This window comes from Telopea speciosissima, chromosome 1, assembly GCF_018873765.1.
Source record: "Telopea speciosissima isolate NSW1024214 ecotype Mountain lineage chromosome 1, Tspe_v1, whole genome shotgun sequence".
Taxonomy (NCBI): Eukaryota; Viridiplantae; Streptophyta; class Magnoliopsida; order Proteales; family Proteaceae; genus Telopea; species Telopea speciosissima.
The window spans coordinates 23,544,142-23,564,124 of NC_057916.1; the positions used below are offsets into that span (position 1 = coordinate 23,544,142).

Here is a 19,983-nt window from a genome sequence, read left to right on the forward strand (position 1 = left end):
ACGATAGGATGGTGTGGTGAATTTTCACAACGTGGTGAAGAAAAACTTTCACCAAAAAAAAAAAAAAAGACTTCGAGGGAAGGAAAAAAATCAATTTAAAGGCAGTAACTGGATTTAATTGAATCCTTAATCTATTTAAAGTATATTACCGGAAAAAAAATGTATTTCAAGTATGGATATACTTTGTGAACATTACAATTTCATCATTTAAATTTATTTAAAGGTAATACTTTGATTCAATTGAATCCTTAATGTTTTTCAAGTATGGAAATACTTTGTGAACATACTTAAAGCTTCTTTTATACCATATTGTTGTTCTAATTGATAAGAATTATCCTGTCGTTGCCCGTCTTACACATTGAAGATCATATCATTGCTTAATTGTTGTCAAAAGTACATGGAATTCTATCATTGTAAAAATCAATTCTAAATTGTTAATATGTATAAAATTTTCTAGGCCAATGTTTTTTAAGTAATAATTCATAGGGTAAGAGACTGTTGCTTGATTGTGTGGCCCCGATATTAGTGTAGGGCTCAATGAGAGCACATGCAGAGACATCAATATGGATGGAATTTTTTATATTGTATATGCTAATTCATCATGACATCATATAAAGCCTATAATGAATTATGTGAGATTAATTTTGTTAATTAGAATTTAAAGAAGAGAAAGACGACCTCTTATGGGGATGGAATTTTGCTGCTACCTGGGTTGCATAAATGTTCCTGTTACCCAGTTGACGGCCAAAGAAACAAAATCTAGAAGGGTATTTTGGAAAATATTAGAACCTAAGAGGGTAATTATGAACCCAAAAGAGAAGTGAATTATTCTGTTTCTTTGGCTGCAAGCCCGAGTAACAGAACATTCCTGCAACCTGGGTAGCAGCTAAATTTTTTCCCTCTTATGGTATAGAGATCCCTTATGTATAAATAATTAAAAAGATGTATGCTAATGTTTAAAATGATTCAATATAAATATTACGTTCGAAACACTAAATATAAGCCACAACACTTGATTAAAAAAATTTTCTTTTGGATTATTACTACCTCCAATTTCTTGTATTTTTATTTATAACAAAGTTTTCCTTTGCCAATAGAAGATGGTTCACAAACTCCTCTGGAAATTTTATTCTCTTTCATTGTTGTACTTCACTCATCTCCCCTCTATCTTTTCTAAATTAAATTTGTGGCCCTCCTTATTTTCAAAGGCATGTTATTTATTTAATTTTTTTTTGGGTAATGATTTTTCAAAGGCATGGGGTTATAGAAATAAAAATACTGAGAAATTTAGAGTTTAAAGTCATTGAATAACAATGGATGGAAAGAGAATTGATCTCAATTAAAGCTTAATTTGTCAAGATGACTCCAAGAAGTAAAAACTAAAAACAAGAACAAGAAAAATACTCACTCTGCAATAAATGTTTTACGTACCATCTAAAGGAAATTGGATAGAAATAGCAAGCTAAGGTATAACAAATTTGGAAAGCAATTGCTTGACGTTTATAAATGCATAGAATATTGCTGCTTACTAGAACATTAGTACTAATATTGCAAACTCCTACCAAAAAAAAAAGTACTAATATTGCAAGCATCTTATCTTATTTTTGTTTCTTATTTGTCTTCTTTTTCTTTTTGGTTCTATTTTCATTCTCCTTTTATTGGCAGTTCTATTTGATGAGGTGCTTTACTACCCTCAGCAAAGGAAGACATTAATGTGGGAGAGGTATTTTGGACCTTCAGCTAGGGAATAGTAAATTTGAAGGATTTTGTAATCTATATATCATTTTGGAAAATGTTTTCTTTCACTGTGGTAGAAGGAAAATCCATGAGTTGGGATCCTCTCCAACGTGCCAGTGAATGCAACGCGCATCTGATGAATGGAGCTGTTAGACACGGACCTCAAGAACAGCTCCAATCGTCTGTTGCACGCTTCACTCATAGGCACCTTGGAAAGGATTTTATTGTAAAATCCATGATGTGATTGCCATAAAGAAGAAGGCAAATCTAGGTTGACCAAATTTGGTATCTATATTGAGATACATAATGTTAAAATAGGTGTTTTAATTATCTCCCGACAATTTACATCCACATTCTTCTTATCCTTAATCGGTTCTTAATGCCTCCAACTTGCTCATCAAATCAGTTTCTAAATCTTCTAGTGGGCGATGAGGTTGTGAATAGCTTCAGCACAACGGTAAGGTTGCTCTATTGCAACTTGGTGGTCGTAGATTCAAACAAGTAAACAGTGTTTGAGAAGAAGATGCTAGTTCCAATTATCACCCGATGAAGTGTGTAGCAAGGATGGTCCACTAGTGTATAATTTTAAGTGTTTTTTGTACTTTTTCAAAAGGAGACATGACCGGATGATCCTCTCAAAAATTATATTAAAGGCTATTCATTTTATTTACAAAAATATCAATAGGCACAACTTACGTCATGACTCATGACTCATGACTCAAGACTTTCCCTTAAAAACACAATTCATTTTATTTACAAAAATACCAATATGCACAACTTATGTCATGACTCATGACTTTCCCTTAAATCCCACCCACGACCATAGGGTATGTGTTTTTACCAAAAAAAAAAAAACCATAGGATATGTGAATAGGATTGGACGAAAGATTATAAGCAAGTTTTTCTCCAACGTGAGTGAAGGCAAAGTATAGTCTCATCAAGTATCTTTAAAACTCTCTTTTATTAAACAAAATCGATAATACTTTCTCAATTATTTCTAATACTCATTCCATAACGGTGTACTATTCAGTGCACCTTTAAAATGCATCAGACAGTGACTACTGTGCTTGGGAAGATAAAAATCCTAGTGTCAAGTGCGATGTACTATTTGATGCACTTTAAAGGTGCACTAGCAGTGCACCGCACTTGAGAGGATAAAAATTAGACAAGGAAAACTACCTCCCATAATGTATGTATGCCCATAGGAGGATTTGAGGAGTTGGGAATGCGAGGGTAGACAACTATGCAGCAGACAACTTAAAAGGGAAGTGGCAACACTGGTCCCATGGTGGTGTGTGAGCATGGTTTTAGTGCACGGTATCGGAACGGGTATTGGCAACATACAAAACTGATATGATATCAATACGGTATCGGCCTAGATCGCCTGTATCGAACAAAAGTACCCCTAAATTTTCTTAAAAAACAAGTTTTTTGATCATTTTACCCATTGTCTTTACTGTGCTATTGATACAATATCAATAACTAACAAAACCAATATGTATCGCCCGTATGATACCGATACTTAGAACCATGTGTGTGAGGCTGTGAGCTATGCTGCATAGACAACTTAGAAAGGGAAGTGGCATGCGTTTCAACGTCATATATCCAAACACACCTCACCCAAGGTGAGTCACCTTGGAATATCTGTAGACCACGTGGGAAGACTTTCTATAGTTGGACTCTTCCTGTCCTTTTTATAGCCTTATCTTTAATTCCTTTAATAGTTTAATTTCCTTTTCCAAAAGGCTAAAAGAGATCAATAAATAAAATTGACCCCAGGTACGCTTTTGGAGTCCACGGTCACGTATCATCACTGTCCCAGCTCTAAAAGCCAGTAGTGAGACTATCTATGGTAAAGGTAGACTGGTGTGATCAATCCAGATCCTCTATTGCTGATCTGCCCGGTAGGATCGTGCTGCCTAGACATGATGAGGTGTGCAATGATCATCTTATTTTTGTTCAAACGTCTTACCCGAGTGGAGGTAAGGTGGTCATTGTACGTCACATCGTGTCTAGACAGCACGGTCCTGTTGGATAGCTCGGCAGTAGAGGATCAGGATCCCTGGTGTGACTATGAGTCTGTGACCATGACCCGGTGAGAATGAAATTAATTCTCGAGCCCAAAGGCAACATGGATGGATGGACGGATGGAGTGACTGATTTACCATTTAAACATGGAATTGTGACAGTTGGAATCGGTCAAAATACCTTATAAAAAAAAAATTACAGTGATTCTGTATGGCTTTCTAAATAAATTGACAAGGAACAAGATTGATTACGGCTGATTCCTTACATCATTCATCCGATTCCCAATTCTTCAAATTTGAAAAGTTTAGGTTGTGTTTGGTATGTATTTTTGATCGATTTCATATTTTTCGAATGATAATAAAAAAAATTTCTGTAATCCACGAATGCAAAATTGGCCTAGAATACATTTCAAGATTGCATAACAAACACAGCCTTAAAAACCAGACCAATCATATCATTTCCCCGCCACAAAATAGTCAACAACAAGACCCATAGGAGACGTTACTTTCTTTAATTTCCTTTTTTGCTTAATAGGTACAGACGGTGCTTCTTTTTGTCACCAAATGGCAAATGGTGAACGGTGTAATTTTCTTTTTATTACTCTCCTTTTTTTACTTCTAAAAATCTTGCAGTAAAAAGTAATTGTAGTTTTCATTTGATAGGGACATTGGTTTTGGACGGTTAGTTGGGACCACTCATCGTAATGATGCCTAGTTGATCGGTCTCAAGTTGGAGACCCCATCTACCCTATCGAGTGCAGCATGTCTCTCCATGCACCCAGGTAGTATTTTTTCTCCTTAAAAAATCAGTGTTCAGATCACGAAACTAGGACAGAATTTAGGACCCAAATCAGTGCTTGAGAACCCTAGAATCAGTCTTCAGATCCCCCAAAAAATGGAATTTCAAAGGTTTTTGAATGTCAACCATGTCAAACCATATCAAATCATTGGAAATCAGAATTGATCATCGCTGAGTTGCCCGATTCACCAATCTGATTCCCAATTCTTAAAACCCTTGTTGAAGCTAGAAAAAGCATTTTTGTTTCTTGATTGTTCTCTTAGTTTCTTTGTGTTTCATCGCCATGGCACCGTTAAGTACCAAAACATTCGACACTTTTGTGATTGGGATAATTTGCTTGGTTTTCAGGCTTTTTCCTCTATCCCCCCCCCCTCTCCCTTTTAGGTACATCTATCAATGCCTCGGTAGATGGTTTTGGGTCTATCCATCTACCAATGCCTCGTGAGATTTTAGCCATAACTACTTTTAGAGGGTAGTGGGGGAAAATTATCTCCGATGATTTTTTGTCCGATATAGTTCTCTAGTGCCTCTAATATAGGGGGTGGATCCCACCTAGACTGTGTGTTTGGACAGGGGTAAAGTGATCATTTTGATCCCTTATGAGAGAAAATGCAAGAACTGAACCTGGCAGGACCCGCAGGGGATAAAGATCCGGATAGTGGGAAGGAGTCAGGGAGGTAGAAGACATAAGATTCAACTCATGACCTCTTGATAGCCTGCATCTTATTAGCAATATTACCAACCAACCGCACTGCTAATGTCTTCTCCATAGTATTATTATTCACACTAGTGCTTTTCTCTCTCTTACAAATTCAATTTCCATCATTTCTTAAATTATATTTTTTGTTAAACGATTGCCTTTCCCTAATGGGCGTGGCACTAAGGGTGTCCAAATTGGATCGGAATTGAGACTTGAACCACTCGATAGTATATTGGTCTAGTTCTGAATCTATCGATTAAGTTATTGATTTGGTTTTAATTAAGTTATTGATCTCTCAACGATTTCAAAATCGACAAACCAATTAAGAATCGTTAGAATCAAAATAAATCCACATCCTAACAATAAATCGTAAATCCCTAATCATATTACATTTATGCTTCTTTTGTAAGAGAATTAGAGGGAAGGGGAAGAGGAAGGAAAGTAAAAAAGATGAAGGAATGATTGACATAATATAAATTAATCAAAAATCAAATGTGAGGACTATTGAACGCATCCTATTGTTCTATGTCATTCCTTAAACTTCATATAGATTAATTTTGATTTCTATTGTTCATCCTTTACCAATAATTCGTTTTATTAATTAGAAAATCAGGTTTATTTTTTTAAATGTTTGGACATTATAATAGTGCTTGGAATTGATTAAGAATGGAAATCGACCAATCCATAGTTAATGGCCTTGGATCTCAGGTTTGGATTCGATTAATTTATGAATTTGATTCTGGACTTGATATCTTAAAATCGAAATCGTTAAAAAACCAGATCGTATTTAGAACAGGACCAATATAGGAAAAAAAATCTTTTGTGGTGCATCAATCTTGTGGTGCACTGCAGTTCGGGCTTAAGAGTTTGACACATAGAAAATACGACATCCAACGATACCAAACTCAAAAAGAAAAACAAAATTATCTGGATCAATTGAACTCGCACCATTAGATGAAACATCTTCCACATAAAAAACTCATTTAACTGCGTTTCTATATAAGTGCGAAGAAACAAAAGATAATCATTTATGGAATCTCCATTACTTCCCCACTCACAAGTCACAGCTCGTAAATCACGTATTTTCGATAGGATTCAACCCCTCTCCTTTTCTTAGTCAATTAGCTTCATAAGCTCATCATAACTTCTGATAAAACACAAGCACATGGGAAAATCGAAATAAAATTAATATATAATGATTAGAATAGGCCGAACCAACAATTATTGGTTTTAGGGGTGAAATAGGGGTCGGGTTTTTCAAAACCCTAGTCCAACCCTGAGTCCTCTTAGCTCAACCCAAGCTCAATTCGGCCCTAGATTGGATTGAGATATCTCAATCTAGGCACAATCCTGTCAGACTCAGTCTAGCCCAACCCGGCCCTGATTGATCCTGATCAACCGTGATTTTTGTTAAGATCTAGTTGACCTTGATTGACCAGTCTTATGTGATTGGATATTAATTTATTTGATACTCAATTATTAGACTTTTCTTTGAGTTAAAGAACTTAATCTAATCTTATAATTTTAAATACTTTTGTTCAATAAATAATTTTTATTTTTTTTTAGATAAACCAATAGATAGTTAGATACTAAACAAAAATTGTAAAACATAACCTAACACTGGACTGGACTAGACTTAGCTCGAGACCTCAATCCTGACTCAACCTAACCCTGATCCGTGTTTGAAAATTTCAACCTACCCGCCCTTTGGATCGGTGGGCTCGGGCCGACAGGGCCAGACTTTGGTTTTTATTTAAATTGTATTCGTCATCCGTTGCCGTCGGTGAATGATGGCATAACTGTAAAATCACGACAAACGCGATACTGGAGTCTGGAAAGGCCATTATCATTTCTCATGCAATGCCGGCCGAATCTCCATAAAAGTTAGAAAGAAAAGCGGAAGGCCAGTCCCACGAGCTGACCTGACTTTGCCCGGAAGTGGGACCCATAGGTTGTGGGTCCACAGTCTTGATAATCATCATCCTCAACAAACTTCTCTCCTTCACCCATTTACTACTCTTGTCCTGTGCTGGGCTACCTCATACCTGCTCCTCATCCCATTTAAAATAATAAATTAAAATAAAAAAAGAAGACAAAACCTTTTTTGCCCTTTCTTGTGTTGTTAATTGTTTGTTACTTTGTTTGGTGACTATCAAAATAAAATAGGAAAATGCAGACAACATTTAGATATAATAAATAGGGTTTTGCTTTTCGACCCCAAAAAAAATGGGGTTTTGCTTGGCAACTGATAGTGACTCACACACACTGCACAGCAAAGACCATTAACTTCACCTCCCTTCCCTGAAAGCCACACTTCTCACTTCAGAGCGCCATTGCCCCGGATTCCCTTTCCTTTTTTTTTCTCTATTTCTTTCCTCCTCAAAGTGAAACTGTACAGAGAGAGAGAGAGAAAGGAGATTTCAGTTTTTCAATGGAAATCGAAACCCCGGCAGTTCAGAGCTTTGATATGCAGTCGAAACACTCGTTTTCTTTCTCTTCAACTGCCTGCTCTCAAGAATGCAGCGATTCTGAAATGGCTCGTCCTTCGAATCCCAACAACGGCTCCTCTGCGATGGTCGATTCTCCTGAGCGCAAGAGCTCCGAAGCTTTGTTCATTGTGAGTTCTTTGTCAGAGTCGAAGTTAGAACACGCGCAGGGTAGCTCGAGCTTGGAGCCTTCCCACAGAACCTGCGATGGCGAGACTAAATGCGCTACCTCAGAATCCGTCGTCGCAGTGAGTCCCGGCGCAAAATCCGTGACAGTCAAAGACCAGGAGAACGGGAGCTCTTCGTCGACGGCTGCGCTAAATCTGCAGAGAGTCTACCGGAGTTACCGTACACGGCGCAGGTTAGCGGATACTGCCGTGGTCGCCGAAGAGCTTTGGTAGGTTCACCGTACTCCTTTTCCGTCATACATGTTTTTAACAGAAAAAAGAAGAAAAAAAAGTGTATATTCCTCTTTCTCTCTCTCTGATGTTCTTTTCTTTGGATCATTAAAATAAAAAAAAAAATTGATGAAGGTGGCAAGCGATCGACTTCGCTCGTCTAAACCACAGTACGATTTCCTTCTTCAATTTCTTGAAACCAGAAACCGCAGCTTCGCGATGGAATCGAGTCAGTTTGAATGCTTCAAAGGTATGTTTGTTTGCTTCTCTGTTTTTTTTTGTTTTTTTTTCACTTTCGTTCTTTCAAATGGAAAAGAGAAACAGAAAATGCTCTTTCTCTTGTTTGTCTTTTACTTGTTTTTTGTTATGGGAATAAAAGAAAGTCCTTTTTTTATCATGTTGAACTAATCATGGCAGGTTGGGAAGGGTTTATTCAAAGACTCCAAGGCCCAAAAATTAGCTTTTCAACACTGGATTGAAGCTGTAATTCCTCCCCCCTCGCTCTTTTTTTTTAAAAAAAATTATCTCTTGATCCTGTTCTCAATTGAATCTGGCCTTCGTTCCTCAAAAATTTTTACTTCCTTTATTTGTAGATTGATCCGCGACATCGTTATGGTCATAACTTGCACATATACTATGAAGAATGGTGTAAATCGCAAAGTGGCCAGCCATTCTTCTACTGGTTAGTTACAACTTACAATTCTTTTTAGGGTAGTATTATTTATTTATTTGCAAGGAAGACGTAATAATACTTTTTATCTCTGAAACACAAGCCAACCTCTTTTGTTGGGTACCTTTTTTTTCCTGGCTTTATTGCCAACACATCCAGGGAATCCTTGAAAGACATTCCTCCCAAAGCCGGCCAAATAGTAATTTAATTTTTTGTTTTATTTTTTTCTTTTCTCGAGTACTAGCATTTTAAGATAAAGCTTCCAAGACTGGGGAAAACAAAAACTTTTATTTACTTTTGGCAGGTTGGACATTGGTGAAGGCAAAGAGGTTGATCTCAAGGAGTACCCAAGATCAAAGCTGAGACAGGAATGCATTAAGTATCTTGGACCTGTATGTTTTTTCGGTCTTGAATGAAGTTTATTATAGACTCAAATTGAACTCTAATTTGGATTCCATTACTGCTTAATTCATTGCTTAACCTTTTGATATGAGGGTGAACCTGAATGTCCATTCCTTTTTTCTCCCTAATCGTTCTTCAGAAAGAGAGGGAAAACTATGAGTACATCATAATCAAGGGAAAAATTATACACAAGCAAACTGAAAAGCTTCTTGATACAAGTGAAGGGTCGAAGAAGGCAAAATGGATTTTTGTGATGAGCACTTCCAAGAAATTCTATGCTGGTGAGGTAAGAGCTTAAAGGATGCTGGAAGCCTAGAACTTTTTGTTGTTTATTTGCTGTCTTACAACTCATGCTCATCATTTGTGCCTCCACACTACTTATATTTTGTTGTACCATTCAGAAAAAGAAGGGTTCTTTTCATCACTCGAGCTTTCTAGCAGGAGGAGCTACTTTAGCAGCTGGAAGACTTGTTGCAGAAAATGGAGTGCTTAAGGTGCAGTTATTAAGGGGTTTATGGTTATAAAATCCTTGCTTAATCTGCATATAATTCCTCAGGATATGGAAGTGTTTTTGAATAGTTGGGTGAAGTTGTAGGGAATTTGTGTTACATTATCACTTATGGAGTATTATATATATACAATACAGAATTAACTAAGTAACAGAATGTGAGCTGGAGATGGATTGGACTCAAAATAAATAAGTTGATCTTGACGATCCCAGAGGGTGCCAAGGTCGGCCGAGGGGGAAGCTGCAGCATCAGATACAGGGGATGGACAAGGAAACGATCCATCAACATATCCCAGAAGATTGTATACCATAACAAGGGAAAGAAACCAAGCACGTCATAGCATATAGTTCGTGGCATTCAACTTGAGAGGAAGCTGTGGAGAAACATTTGCAGAGATCAATGGCAGAGAAGCTGCAGAGTCAGTGCTCGTTGCTGTAGAAGACGATATGGAAGAAAACGAAAAAGAAAAAGAAAAATAAAAACCCTTGTTAGAGCACTTAGGGCACTGAAAATATGTAGGAAATTCTTGTTACATTATCACTAATATATATATATACACACACACACACACACACTACAATGGATACAATTAATCAAGATGGAATCTGAACCAAATACAGATTAGGGAATATCCTAACAGAATTAACTAAGTAACAGAATGTGAGCTGGACACAGTTGGACACAAAGTGGTGTTAGTATGCATGTCAGAGCACTGAGTAATATCTCTATCAGAAGTATTTGATAGCACAGGGGCTGTAATTCAGTTCTGAAACCCTGATTGGGTTGTGAAAATTATGAGATTTTTCACTCTTCTATTTCATTTTGACATGATGAAATTTGGTTACTTATATATGAAAAGGGTTCTGGTTTGGTACCCCTATACAGGAGCAGGACCACAGAGAGATCCATACTTGGCTTCAAACAAAACATGTTATCTATGTCCAAATGCAACATCTACTTGGTCATGAATAGTTTGTTTATCTGCAGAAGTTGCCGAGGCCCAGTTTGGAAACTAAGAATTCCTACTGTACAGAAGTTATGATCTCCAATGGCGCCTATCGGGGTGATGGGTATCCATTGTCTGTTGTGTCAAATCACCTTTGGTCCCACAGAGAGCTTGCTGAAAGCACCCTCTATGTGTTTACATGCATCCATATGCAGATACGTATAAACATATGTTCACCAATAGTGTGGGATCAAGTCGTATTCTGTCTGCTTGCTATTAGTAACACCCCAAAAATAGTATGGGATATGCCATATTCTGACTGCTTGTGTACAATTTCTTTCACATTGATCCCTTCTGGATAAATAAATAAAAGGATTTTCGTTACAGATCCCCAGATTCTCAAGGAATGTGGTGGCATCTTGGTGTTATATGTTTTCTATTTACAAGAAAGCTGTTTCTCTTGCGGATCTGATTCTTGGATGCTTCCTTATTGCAGACAATCTCAGCATATAGTGGACATTATCGCCCATCTGACGAAAACCTTGACTGCTTCATAACATTCCTTAAGGATAATGGAGTCAACCTTGATGAAGTTGAGGTATGTAATGCGGTGCAGCTTTCACCGCAGTCCCAGAGATTATCAACTGAGATTCTGTTACAGCTTCAGAATTTTCATGGTTTTGATAAGTTTTGGATCAGAACTTCCTCTTCTGGATCAGGATTGCTTTGATGCTTTTATTAGATCTTCCTGATCCTGCTCTTATATGCACCATGTAATTCTTATGAACTGATGTGTTTTTGCCCAGATACGCTCTGCTACTGAGGACTATGAGAATTATGATAGCAGTAAATCATCCCGGGAAGGGAGTACAGTTGGAATAGCAACAGTACCTGAACCTCCCATTCTTGAAAATCCCAGTGCAGTCGAGGAAGATCAAACCTTGAAACCGGATGAAGTTACCCAAACTGAACCAAGAGAAATTGCTGAGATTGAAAAACGTGGTAGTTACAAAAGGACTTTATCTGGTGGTCTCCAGAGTCCAAGAACGAATGTTCCTAAGATAGCAATATTGCAAAGGATCAATTCCAAGAAGGCAGCAAGTTCATATCAATTGGGGAATCAACTTTCACTGAAATGGTCTACTGGAGCAGGTCCGAGAATTGGGTGCATTGCAGACTATCCTATGCAACTGAGGGTACAAGCTCTGGAAATTGTAGACCTCTCCCCGAAGTTTCCCCCCACCCCATCAGGTTACAGGCAATCTCCTCGTTTTATTTCACCTACATCCCTTCCCACTTCTGGTTTTTGTAGCAATGACAGGAACTCTTTGGCTTAAGCTAAACTGTATCTTTTTTCTGACATTCCTTATCTTTTTTGCTTTTTCTTCTTGTTCTTGTTTGTCTCTCTTACAACTTGGCATTCTTGCCTCTTGTGAAGCTTTCAGCCTTCACACCATGTAAATTTCTTCTCTTTGTGAGTCTGCTCTGACATGAGAATGCAGATTGTTCTTCAACCTTTCCAATTTATTTATATGTGTACTGCTGTCTAGTTAAATTAAGTTGCAAATAATATGGACAAGTAAGAAAGTCTGTCATTAATTTCATGGTGTTGAAGGAACAGATGCTGTGCACAAAATAACTTTACCCGTTAGTTCATCTCTACTTGCTCTCCTTAAGGGAATGTGATCAAAGTAGTGAGAGCATGTCCTACATCAAATGTCATGCACGTTATCTCCATGTCTATATGCATAATCTCCTGCAATGGAGTAATAAGCCATGTTCTTCACCCCAATCCAGTTGTAATACTGGTTCTTTCTTCAATCTCTTGTCCTGCAATCCTTTTTGGTTTTTCGTCTTGAGGAAAAAAAACTGGTCAAAATTGGAAAGAAACAGAAAAAAGAGGGGTTTTAGTTTGATAACAAGTTGAACGGGGTTTGATAAACTATCTTCAGGTACAACCTCATTCTTTTGAAAAGATGAAATAATTAACTGTGAAGAGTAAGTAACAAGATTATCTCAATACAATTAAACCTTGTACCAACTAAATGAGATTTGTTATATATGGATTTCCATTTTGCTATTCAATTCTATTTCAAGTCATAGTTACTGCCAACCATATCTGAAAAGGGTCCATCTATTCTTTTTTTTTTTTGGGGAGGGCGGGGGGGAGGTGGTTTATGAGCTTTGAGGCTGGCTCAGGTTAACGGATGAGAATGTTTCCGTACTCCTGCAAACCATCCAGATAGAATTCTGAACCGAGTCCTAAGAGCCTCTAAAGGTCCATCTATTCTTTGTTACATCATGTCATAAAAGTAAAAACCAGCTCTCTATCTTTTGAAATTAAAAAAAAAAAAAGCTCTCTATCTTTTGCATTCTTCACTAAAACGATCTCCAGAAACAAAAGATAAGGGGAAAATTCTCTTCTCCATAAATTAGATGAAAATTCTCTGTAAAATTTGTTTTGTTGCTACTTGTTTCACGCTGGTAAAATAAGATCCATGTAATGATGTAAATTTTTACCTTGGATTACATTTGTTTTTCACCATAAAACGATTTAAGGGATTCCTTAAAATTCAATAAAAAAAATTTACATGGATTAAAATGGGAGAAATATTTTATTAAAATACCATACAAAAGATTTTCAGGATATTGTTTTCCACAAATAGTGGTGGTGATCGTTGATAACACTCGATGGCCATGGAAGACTGCAACTCAGTCATGTTGCTCGATAATACCTAATTTGTTAACTTCATCCCCATCATAAAATAGCTTAGATTTGAATTATACACGTTATTATTGATAGTGTTTTAAACCATGCCGGTACTAAAAAATGGAAAGCCTACGTAGATAAAATGAAGCTTTTAAAGAGTAGAATCGGGATCCAGATCGGATCAGAATCTACCGGAATTGGTTAGGAATCGGCTAGTATCGAATGAAGTCTGTCCTTACCAGGGATCGGCTGATTTAGATGGGTCAGAATCGACCGATCTGATTCGGGTTCTTGAATACAGGCTGGTGTCTTTTCTTCTCTATTTTTCGGTTCTGAATTGGTAACTGGTATTCTGCTTTTGTTTAATGTTTGTTTAGTGTATATGTTTATCACAAGCACTTAAATCTAATTGAGGCATGAGAAAGATCACACAGAACTGTTATTCCCCTTTATATCTTATACATCTTATATAAGAACCCAATCAACCAACGCAGAGCGATTAGGTATCCAACAAACAAGAAGTACCCTCAGAGATTACTGGGCATTTCAACAATTAAGTATACATAGAAAGTCCACCAAATCAACCTATAACCGCGCCTTTTTCTCTACTAGAAACTATAGTGGCTAGCCGCTTAACATATCAAGGAACAACAACAGCTTCAGCGGAAGCAGGTTTTTCTCCATGAACAGCAACAGCTTCCACAGAAGCAGGTTTTTCTTCTTTAACAGCAACAGTTTCCACAGAAGCAGGTGTTTCTTCTTTAACAGCAACAGCTTCAACAGAAGCAGGTTTTGCTCCATTAACAACAACAGCTTCAGCAGAATCAGGTTTTGCTACATTTTCACCTTTTGCTTCTGCTTCCCAGAAGGAAGTCTTTTTTCCTGTCTTGGACACAGTCTGCAAAACTTCATCAGGATGTACATTTCCCTTCACTGTCACTTTCTGCTCCTTCAAATCAATGTCGAATGACTCCACACCTGATCATTGGTCATAAAGAAATGCCACCATATCAGAACCAGATCAATTAGGTGCTAAAGCACAGGTTTTGTTTGCAGTCTTAAGCCTGTTGCAGGTTAAGAAGAAGAAAGACTGTCCATAAAAATAAAAAAAAGGAAAACTGGCAATTAGCATAAGTCGAAATGGCATTTTATCCACCTTCCATTTTGACATGTCCATCCTACAGTCATGAATTGATAAAAGGAATTGTATTCAGCCCCTTATTTGACATATCTAATCTGGTGGTCTATCACCAAACAACGGGTTGCCAACTTGTCATCCAAAGATGATGGCTGATTCATGCAACAGCATTCACTTTGAGAACATGCATGCGCATAAGTACTCAAATACACCCACAGAGGCACTACTGATGCAGAATTCAAGCTATGCCAGCAGTAGAAAGAAAAAGAAGGAAGGGCTCCTGCAGCAAGCCAGGGCCTGTGGCTGGAGAATTGTCAGTTTCCATGCTTGCGGTCTCATGTTCCCTGGTTATTACAGGAAAGTGATTTCAGTCCTATTGTGGGATTTGTTTTGGATTTATTTTTAATTTATGTAATTGTTATTAGTTGTTATTAGTTGACTGGAATATGAGTTAATTAAATCAAGCCCTTATTTACGTCAATTTGATTTGTTTAGTGAAAGTTCCAGTCAGTTTGGAGTACTCCAAAGCAGCCATCGATTGGAGAGAGAGAATTGCAGTCAGCTTATGTTTTCTATTCAGTATTGGATTCAGTCCAATCCAACATTAGAAATATAAGTACTGGCCTAAAGCCTAGAATACGATTTTATGAATCAGAGGCTATGTGCTTTTACTGATCTGTGGATTTCAGGTTGTTCTTCTGTGGATTCAGGAGAGTACTTGGTGGATTCTGAGCGGGTTGCTGTGGATTCAGCAGCTGAACCTGGTGGATTCCTGATGAATATTTTATCCTTTCTTCTATATTCCTTCTAAAGATTCAGGTCAGTTTCTATACTTTTCAAAACCCTGTGATTTTCTATTCTATTTGAAATTTCAGTCTCAGACTAATTTTCAATCAACTTCTGAAATGTCATCATATACTTTCTGGAAATTCTTGTCACTGACTTGTTTCCTCCTTCCTATTCAGTTTCAATTTTGTTTAGTTCTCAAAACTAGACCGATTTCAAGAATCCTAGTTCAGTTCAACTTCTTAAATTCTCGATTTTCTGAAACTGTTTATTTCTTTTCCTGAATCTATATACTGCCTACTGTTTTATCATTAATTTGATCAATGCTGGCTTTTAGTTTGGAACCATAACTCCCTGACATCGGTTTCTGCTTTCTGTTTGGTTATTCAATTTCCTAGTCAGAGTAGGAAAATTCCATATCTTTTCCTACATCAGATCAGTATCATATTTAGTCTTGTTCTACCACTCAAACTAATTCTTTGATCTTAATTTCCCAATTGACTAGTTTTTATTAAGTTATTGAATTTTCTCCTAATCAGATCTGTTCCTTATTTTCGTGATTCTGGGTTTTTTGAGGTTTTCTAAACTATACTCCCTTATGTGACTAGTAAAACCCCATCAACAACTCACATGCAGTCTGGGTACACACTCATCTCATGTACCAGAACCCCAATTAGCAGCCATTATTACTTCACCCATTTCTCATACGAGTTATTACATTCTAAGAGTGTGCAGGTAATGCTTATAGATTGACAGATGCAGAAACTACAAATAGTTCGGAGTTTCATTAAAGTTTTTTGGCTATTTGAATTGAGTAACCAACATATATCATATCTATTGTGGTGAACCAAGTTTCTGATTGTAAAAATAAATCCAATGTGATAGTAATGTCTGGGAAAAGCAACAAGGCTAAACCAACCAGAGGTGAAGACTGTCACTAACCTTCCATTTTCCCAAGCACCCTGTTTACAGCCCCAACACAACCTTGACAAGACATACCAACTTTGAGGACAACTGTCTGCAAAATCAAAAGGAATTTCAGTTTAGATTAGTAATCAAGAAGAGAATTACCCAAGGCAAATTTTTTTTTCCTTCTAGAATTTACAATTCCTATATGTACTTCACATCATTGAAACTGATGATTTCCAGAATTCGAGTTATAGGTAAACAACTAATCACATAGAAGATATTACATTTTGCAGGGATCTCTACGGGTTTCTTCATCAAATTTAAGTTTGATTGCAATTGGGTGGTGTGGCAACAGGGAGTAAACAAGATCATCAACTTCACTACACTATCACCTAAACAGGTTGAACCCATGAACTTCCACAACTGAGAAACTGTTCCTACAAACATTATCCCATAATTCAGAGCCTCAAACCACCAAATCCAGGAAAACAAAAACCAGAAATTTCGATTGCTCAAAATAGATAGATGCCTTCGATGCAGAGTAGGGATCAAAACAATGGGGTAGATTGTGAACAGATGAACAACGACAAAATAAACCCTTACTTTGGAACAAAAAGAAAAAGAAAGCAACGATAATTATAGAATCACATCACCGAGAAACGTAGAAGCATTCATCAGAAACTATTTGCAAATTGAATAAAAAAGTACAGTGAAATAAGCGAAAAATTCGAATTCCTAAGAATGGGCAGAAGGGAGAGGAAGGGCGCGAGGCACGAAGGAATACCTGAGCCATTATCGCCGAGTAGGAATTAAGAGTTTTGAATTGTGAAATTAAACGGAAGAGATGAAATGCAGCAAGTTAGATACTGACACCTCTCTTGAGCTTCAATTTAAATAGCCAAGCAATGAAAACGAAAGAGATCACAGAAAAAGCCACTTTTCGACGCTATAGTGCACTGTGAGTGGCGTAGAAATGATATTCCTACACACCAAACAACTAAACATTTTCCACCAGAATAATGGTCCACAAAGGATGAGCACTATGATGGGGAAATTATTCTATGTATCTAAAGAACATCAGGGATAACCTATGAATAATATGCATCAGATTATTTGTTGGCCGCCCAGATTTTTCCATTATGGCCCACCCATTATAAGATCTACAAAATGCATATCGTTTGGAAGAAGATCCTAATCGGAGGATCCTGAATTGACAATTCATGGAAAAGATTTAGCACAATTTGTTGGCGGTCTCTTTCCCGATCGGATAGAAAATCGGATTCCCTGGTTAGTGTGTACGAAAAGTGCTGTAGCCAAACAGAAAAAACAGTACTCTGAGTCTATGAAATACTGTGGTTATGAGAATGTTTGGATTCAGTACTGTGGCGTTAGAGAGTGTTTGGATGCAGTAGTACAAATGGAAAGTACAGTGTCGTATTTGCTTCCTCACCCCCACCCCCGGCCAACCTCTTTTGACCTTGCCCTTTCTTTTTTTGTAAAGAAAATACTTTTCGGTTTAGTGGAGCTGGTCGGGTGGTCTATCACTCTATCCAACCATTTGATGTTAGGTGGTCAGATAACCTAACATGGTGGACCAATTAGCGATCCAATTTTTTTTTTAAAGACTATGTTTGGAAGCCAAGTCAAGAATAGAAAAGAAAGTTTCAAAAAATTTTGAATTCAAGGAGAGAGATACATAGAAAAATCAATCATTGTGTTACCATGATTTTTGTTTTCTTTAAAGTTTTTTTTTTTCTTCTTTTCTTGGCTTTCAAACATAGCCTTAATGTAGGTCATAGAGTCTGGATCTATTAGTTCATGATACTAGTACCATTGTACTGGTATGGTCGTTGGTGAAATTGATACTGATATGTATTGATCGTAATAGATTGATACTAGATTAAAATTTTATTTTTTTTTATAAAAAATCTAGGGTTTTGTGACTGATATGACTAATCCAATACTAGTCCTAAAACCCAGCCTAGAGTACATTAATTATTATCAAATTTGAATTTAATCAGAGAGTTAAGGGTAGTATAATTCATTATATTTAAAAAAAAAAAAAAAAAAAAAACCAAATGAATGGTTAAAAATACATGAGAGAGATGTCTAGATCATTAGATAAATGATTGAGTTTTACTATGAAAATTGATATCTGGCCAATCTAGACCAAACCCTTTTTATTAAGGATCTAGACATCTATTGTCGAGCTACCTGGTAGGACTGTGCTGTCCAGACACGGTGTTGCATGCAATGTTCGCCTTACTCCTGCCTGAGCATCTTGTCCGAGTGAGGGTAAGGCGATCATTGCACGTAGCACCGTGTCTGGGTAGCAAGATCCTGTCAAACAGCTCGACAATAGAGGATCCAAATTGTCTTATTAAACAATTGGATTTTTCAAAATCATCTTTCCACGTAGCAAATTAGATGGTTAGTGCAGAGAGGCTTCAATGGGTAAATCGACCACAAGAAATTGTTAGGATTTCCCCGAAATGCGACGAGTGTGGGCTTAATTAATTATTGGATCGATCATTGATGGGGATCAAGAAATACAAGAGCTGACGTGACTGCTACTATTTTATTGAGATGGACTGGCCCGGCCTGGCCCATTGTAGAAGTGGGTTAGGGTTTTGGGGAGTATTATAAATACAACTGATGAGGGGTCCCTACAGTTACTATTCTCTTTTCTCTTTTCTCCACAAGAAAGGGAGTTGTGGGAGAGTTTAGGAGGCGGCAGAAGACCCCCATCCCGGATTGCATTCATTCTCTGACAGATCGATGCTGCTTATGGAGGCGTTCTTATTTGTTCTTCACCAGCATACTTGGGTGCCAGGTACATTATGCTTTCCCTATTTATTTTGATTCAATCGTATTCTAAAGATCTGTATGGGGACGGATTCGGGTTTGACAAAACCCTTAAATGTTCTAATAAGTGGTATCAGAGCCAACCATTCGGACATAGGATCAATTGATTAAGAACTTGGATCGAGTTTTGACGGTGGAAATAGGGATTTTGGTCGAATTTTAGCAGAACCGCACGTTTTTGCCATGTCGGAATTTTTCACCGGCGAAAGTCAAATATTTTTGTATGGGTGTGAAGTGCTCGCCGAGACGATCACGGCGGTGGGTGGATCTTCGTTGCTGATGGCCGAACGCACCGGCATGAGCCGCCTGAAGGCGCGAGTGAGATCCACACGCCGGCTGCCGTTGCAAATAAAAAATATCTCCATAGCGATGCTGACGTCAGCCTGTTCCTTACGGGGTCAAGTTTGACCTGGTCAAAGCTTACCCGACCCGGTCAACTGAGACTCGGTCAAAGATTCCTGACCCGGTCAAGGTTGGCCCGACCTGAGGCCCGATCAGTGACCCATTTTTTTACCTAAATTTTGACTTGGGTGACCCGGCGATCCGGATTCGGCCCCGGTTTGATTCAGACCGGTTCGATTCGAATTTATAAAAAAAGGGGGAAAATAACCAGAAAACTTCAAATGGACCGTATGGGTTCGTTTGGATGAATTTTGAGACGTGATTTTTTCTGGTGTGTCTGTTATTTCGAGCTCTTCGATTTGCTATGCAATTCGGCATACTTTGTATGAACAGATATTATGGTTTTGATGGTTTTTTGTGTTTTTCAGTTATTTTGAGAACAGAATTGACTGTTTTAGAACGTTTTTAATTGTTTCAGAAGCTGTTTTTCCTGTTTTGGAACGTCATTTTGATTAGATTCTGTTCTGGGATGCCCCATTTTGCTTGTATTTTCAAGACC

The 19,983-nt window shown here is 37.5% G+C and overlaps 1 protein-coding gene and 1 pseudogene across 3 annotated transcripts; one reads left to right on the top strand and one right to left on the bottom strand.

The window, feature by feature from the left end:
- Nucleotides 1-7,633: 7,633 nt before the first annotated feature.
- LOC122665950 lies at nt 7,634-12,064 on the top strand (annotated as a pseudogene).
- A 1,753-nt stretch (nt 12,065-13,817) lies between these two features.
- Nucleotides 13,818-17,161, bottom strand: LOC122650442 (copper transport protein ATX1-like). 3 transcript variants are annotated; one of them, XM_043843864.1, is made up of 4 exons: nt 17,002-17,161; nt 16,251-16,326; nt 13,994-14,362; nt 13,818-13,950 (listed from the first exon to the last, which is right to left on the bottom strand). In XM_043843864.1, the coding sequence occupies exons 1-3, from the start codon at nt 17,008-17,010 to the stop codon at nt 14,025-14,027; spliced, it is 423 nt and encodes a 140-aa protein (XP_043699799.1). In that variant the 5' UTR covers nt 17,011-17,161; the 3' UTR covers nt 13,818-13,950; nt 13,994-14,024. The 3 variants fall into 3 exon arrangements, with proteins under 3 accessions (XP_043699799.1, XP_043699793.1, XP_043699805.1); XM_043843858.1 differs by having other exon boundaries at nt 13,818-14,362; XM_043843870.1 differs by lacking the exons at nt 16,251-16,326; nt 17,002-17,161 and adding an exon at nt 14,541-14,549 and having other exon boundaries at nt 13,818-14,362.
- Between the last annotated feature and the right edge of the window lie 2,822 nt (nt 17,162-19,983).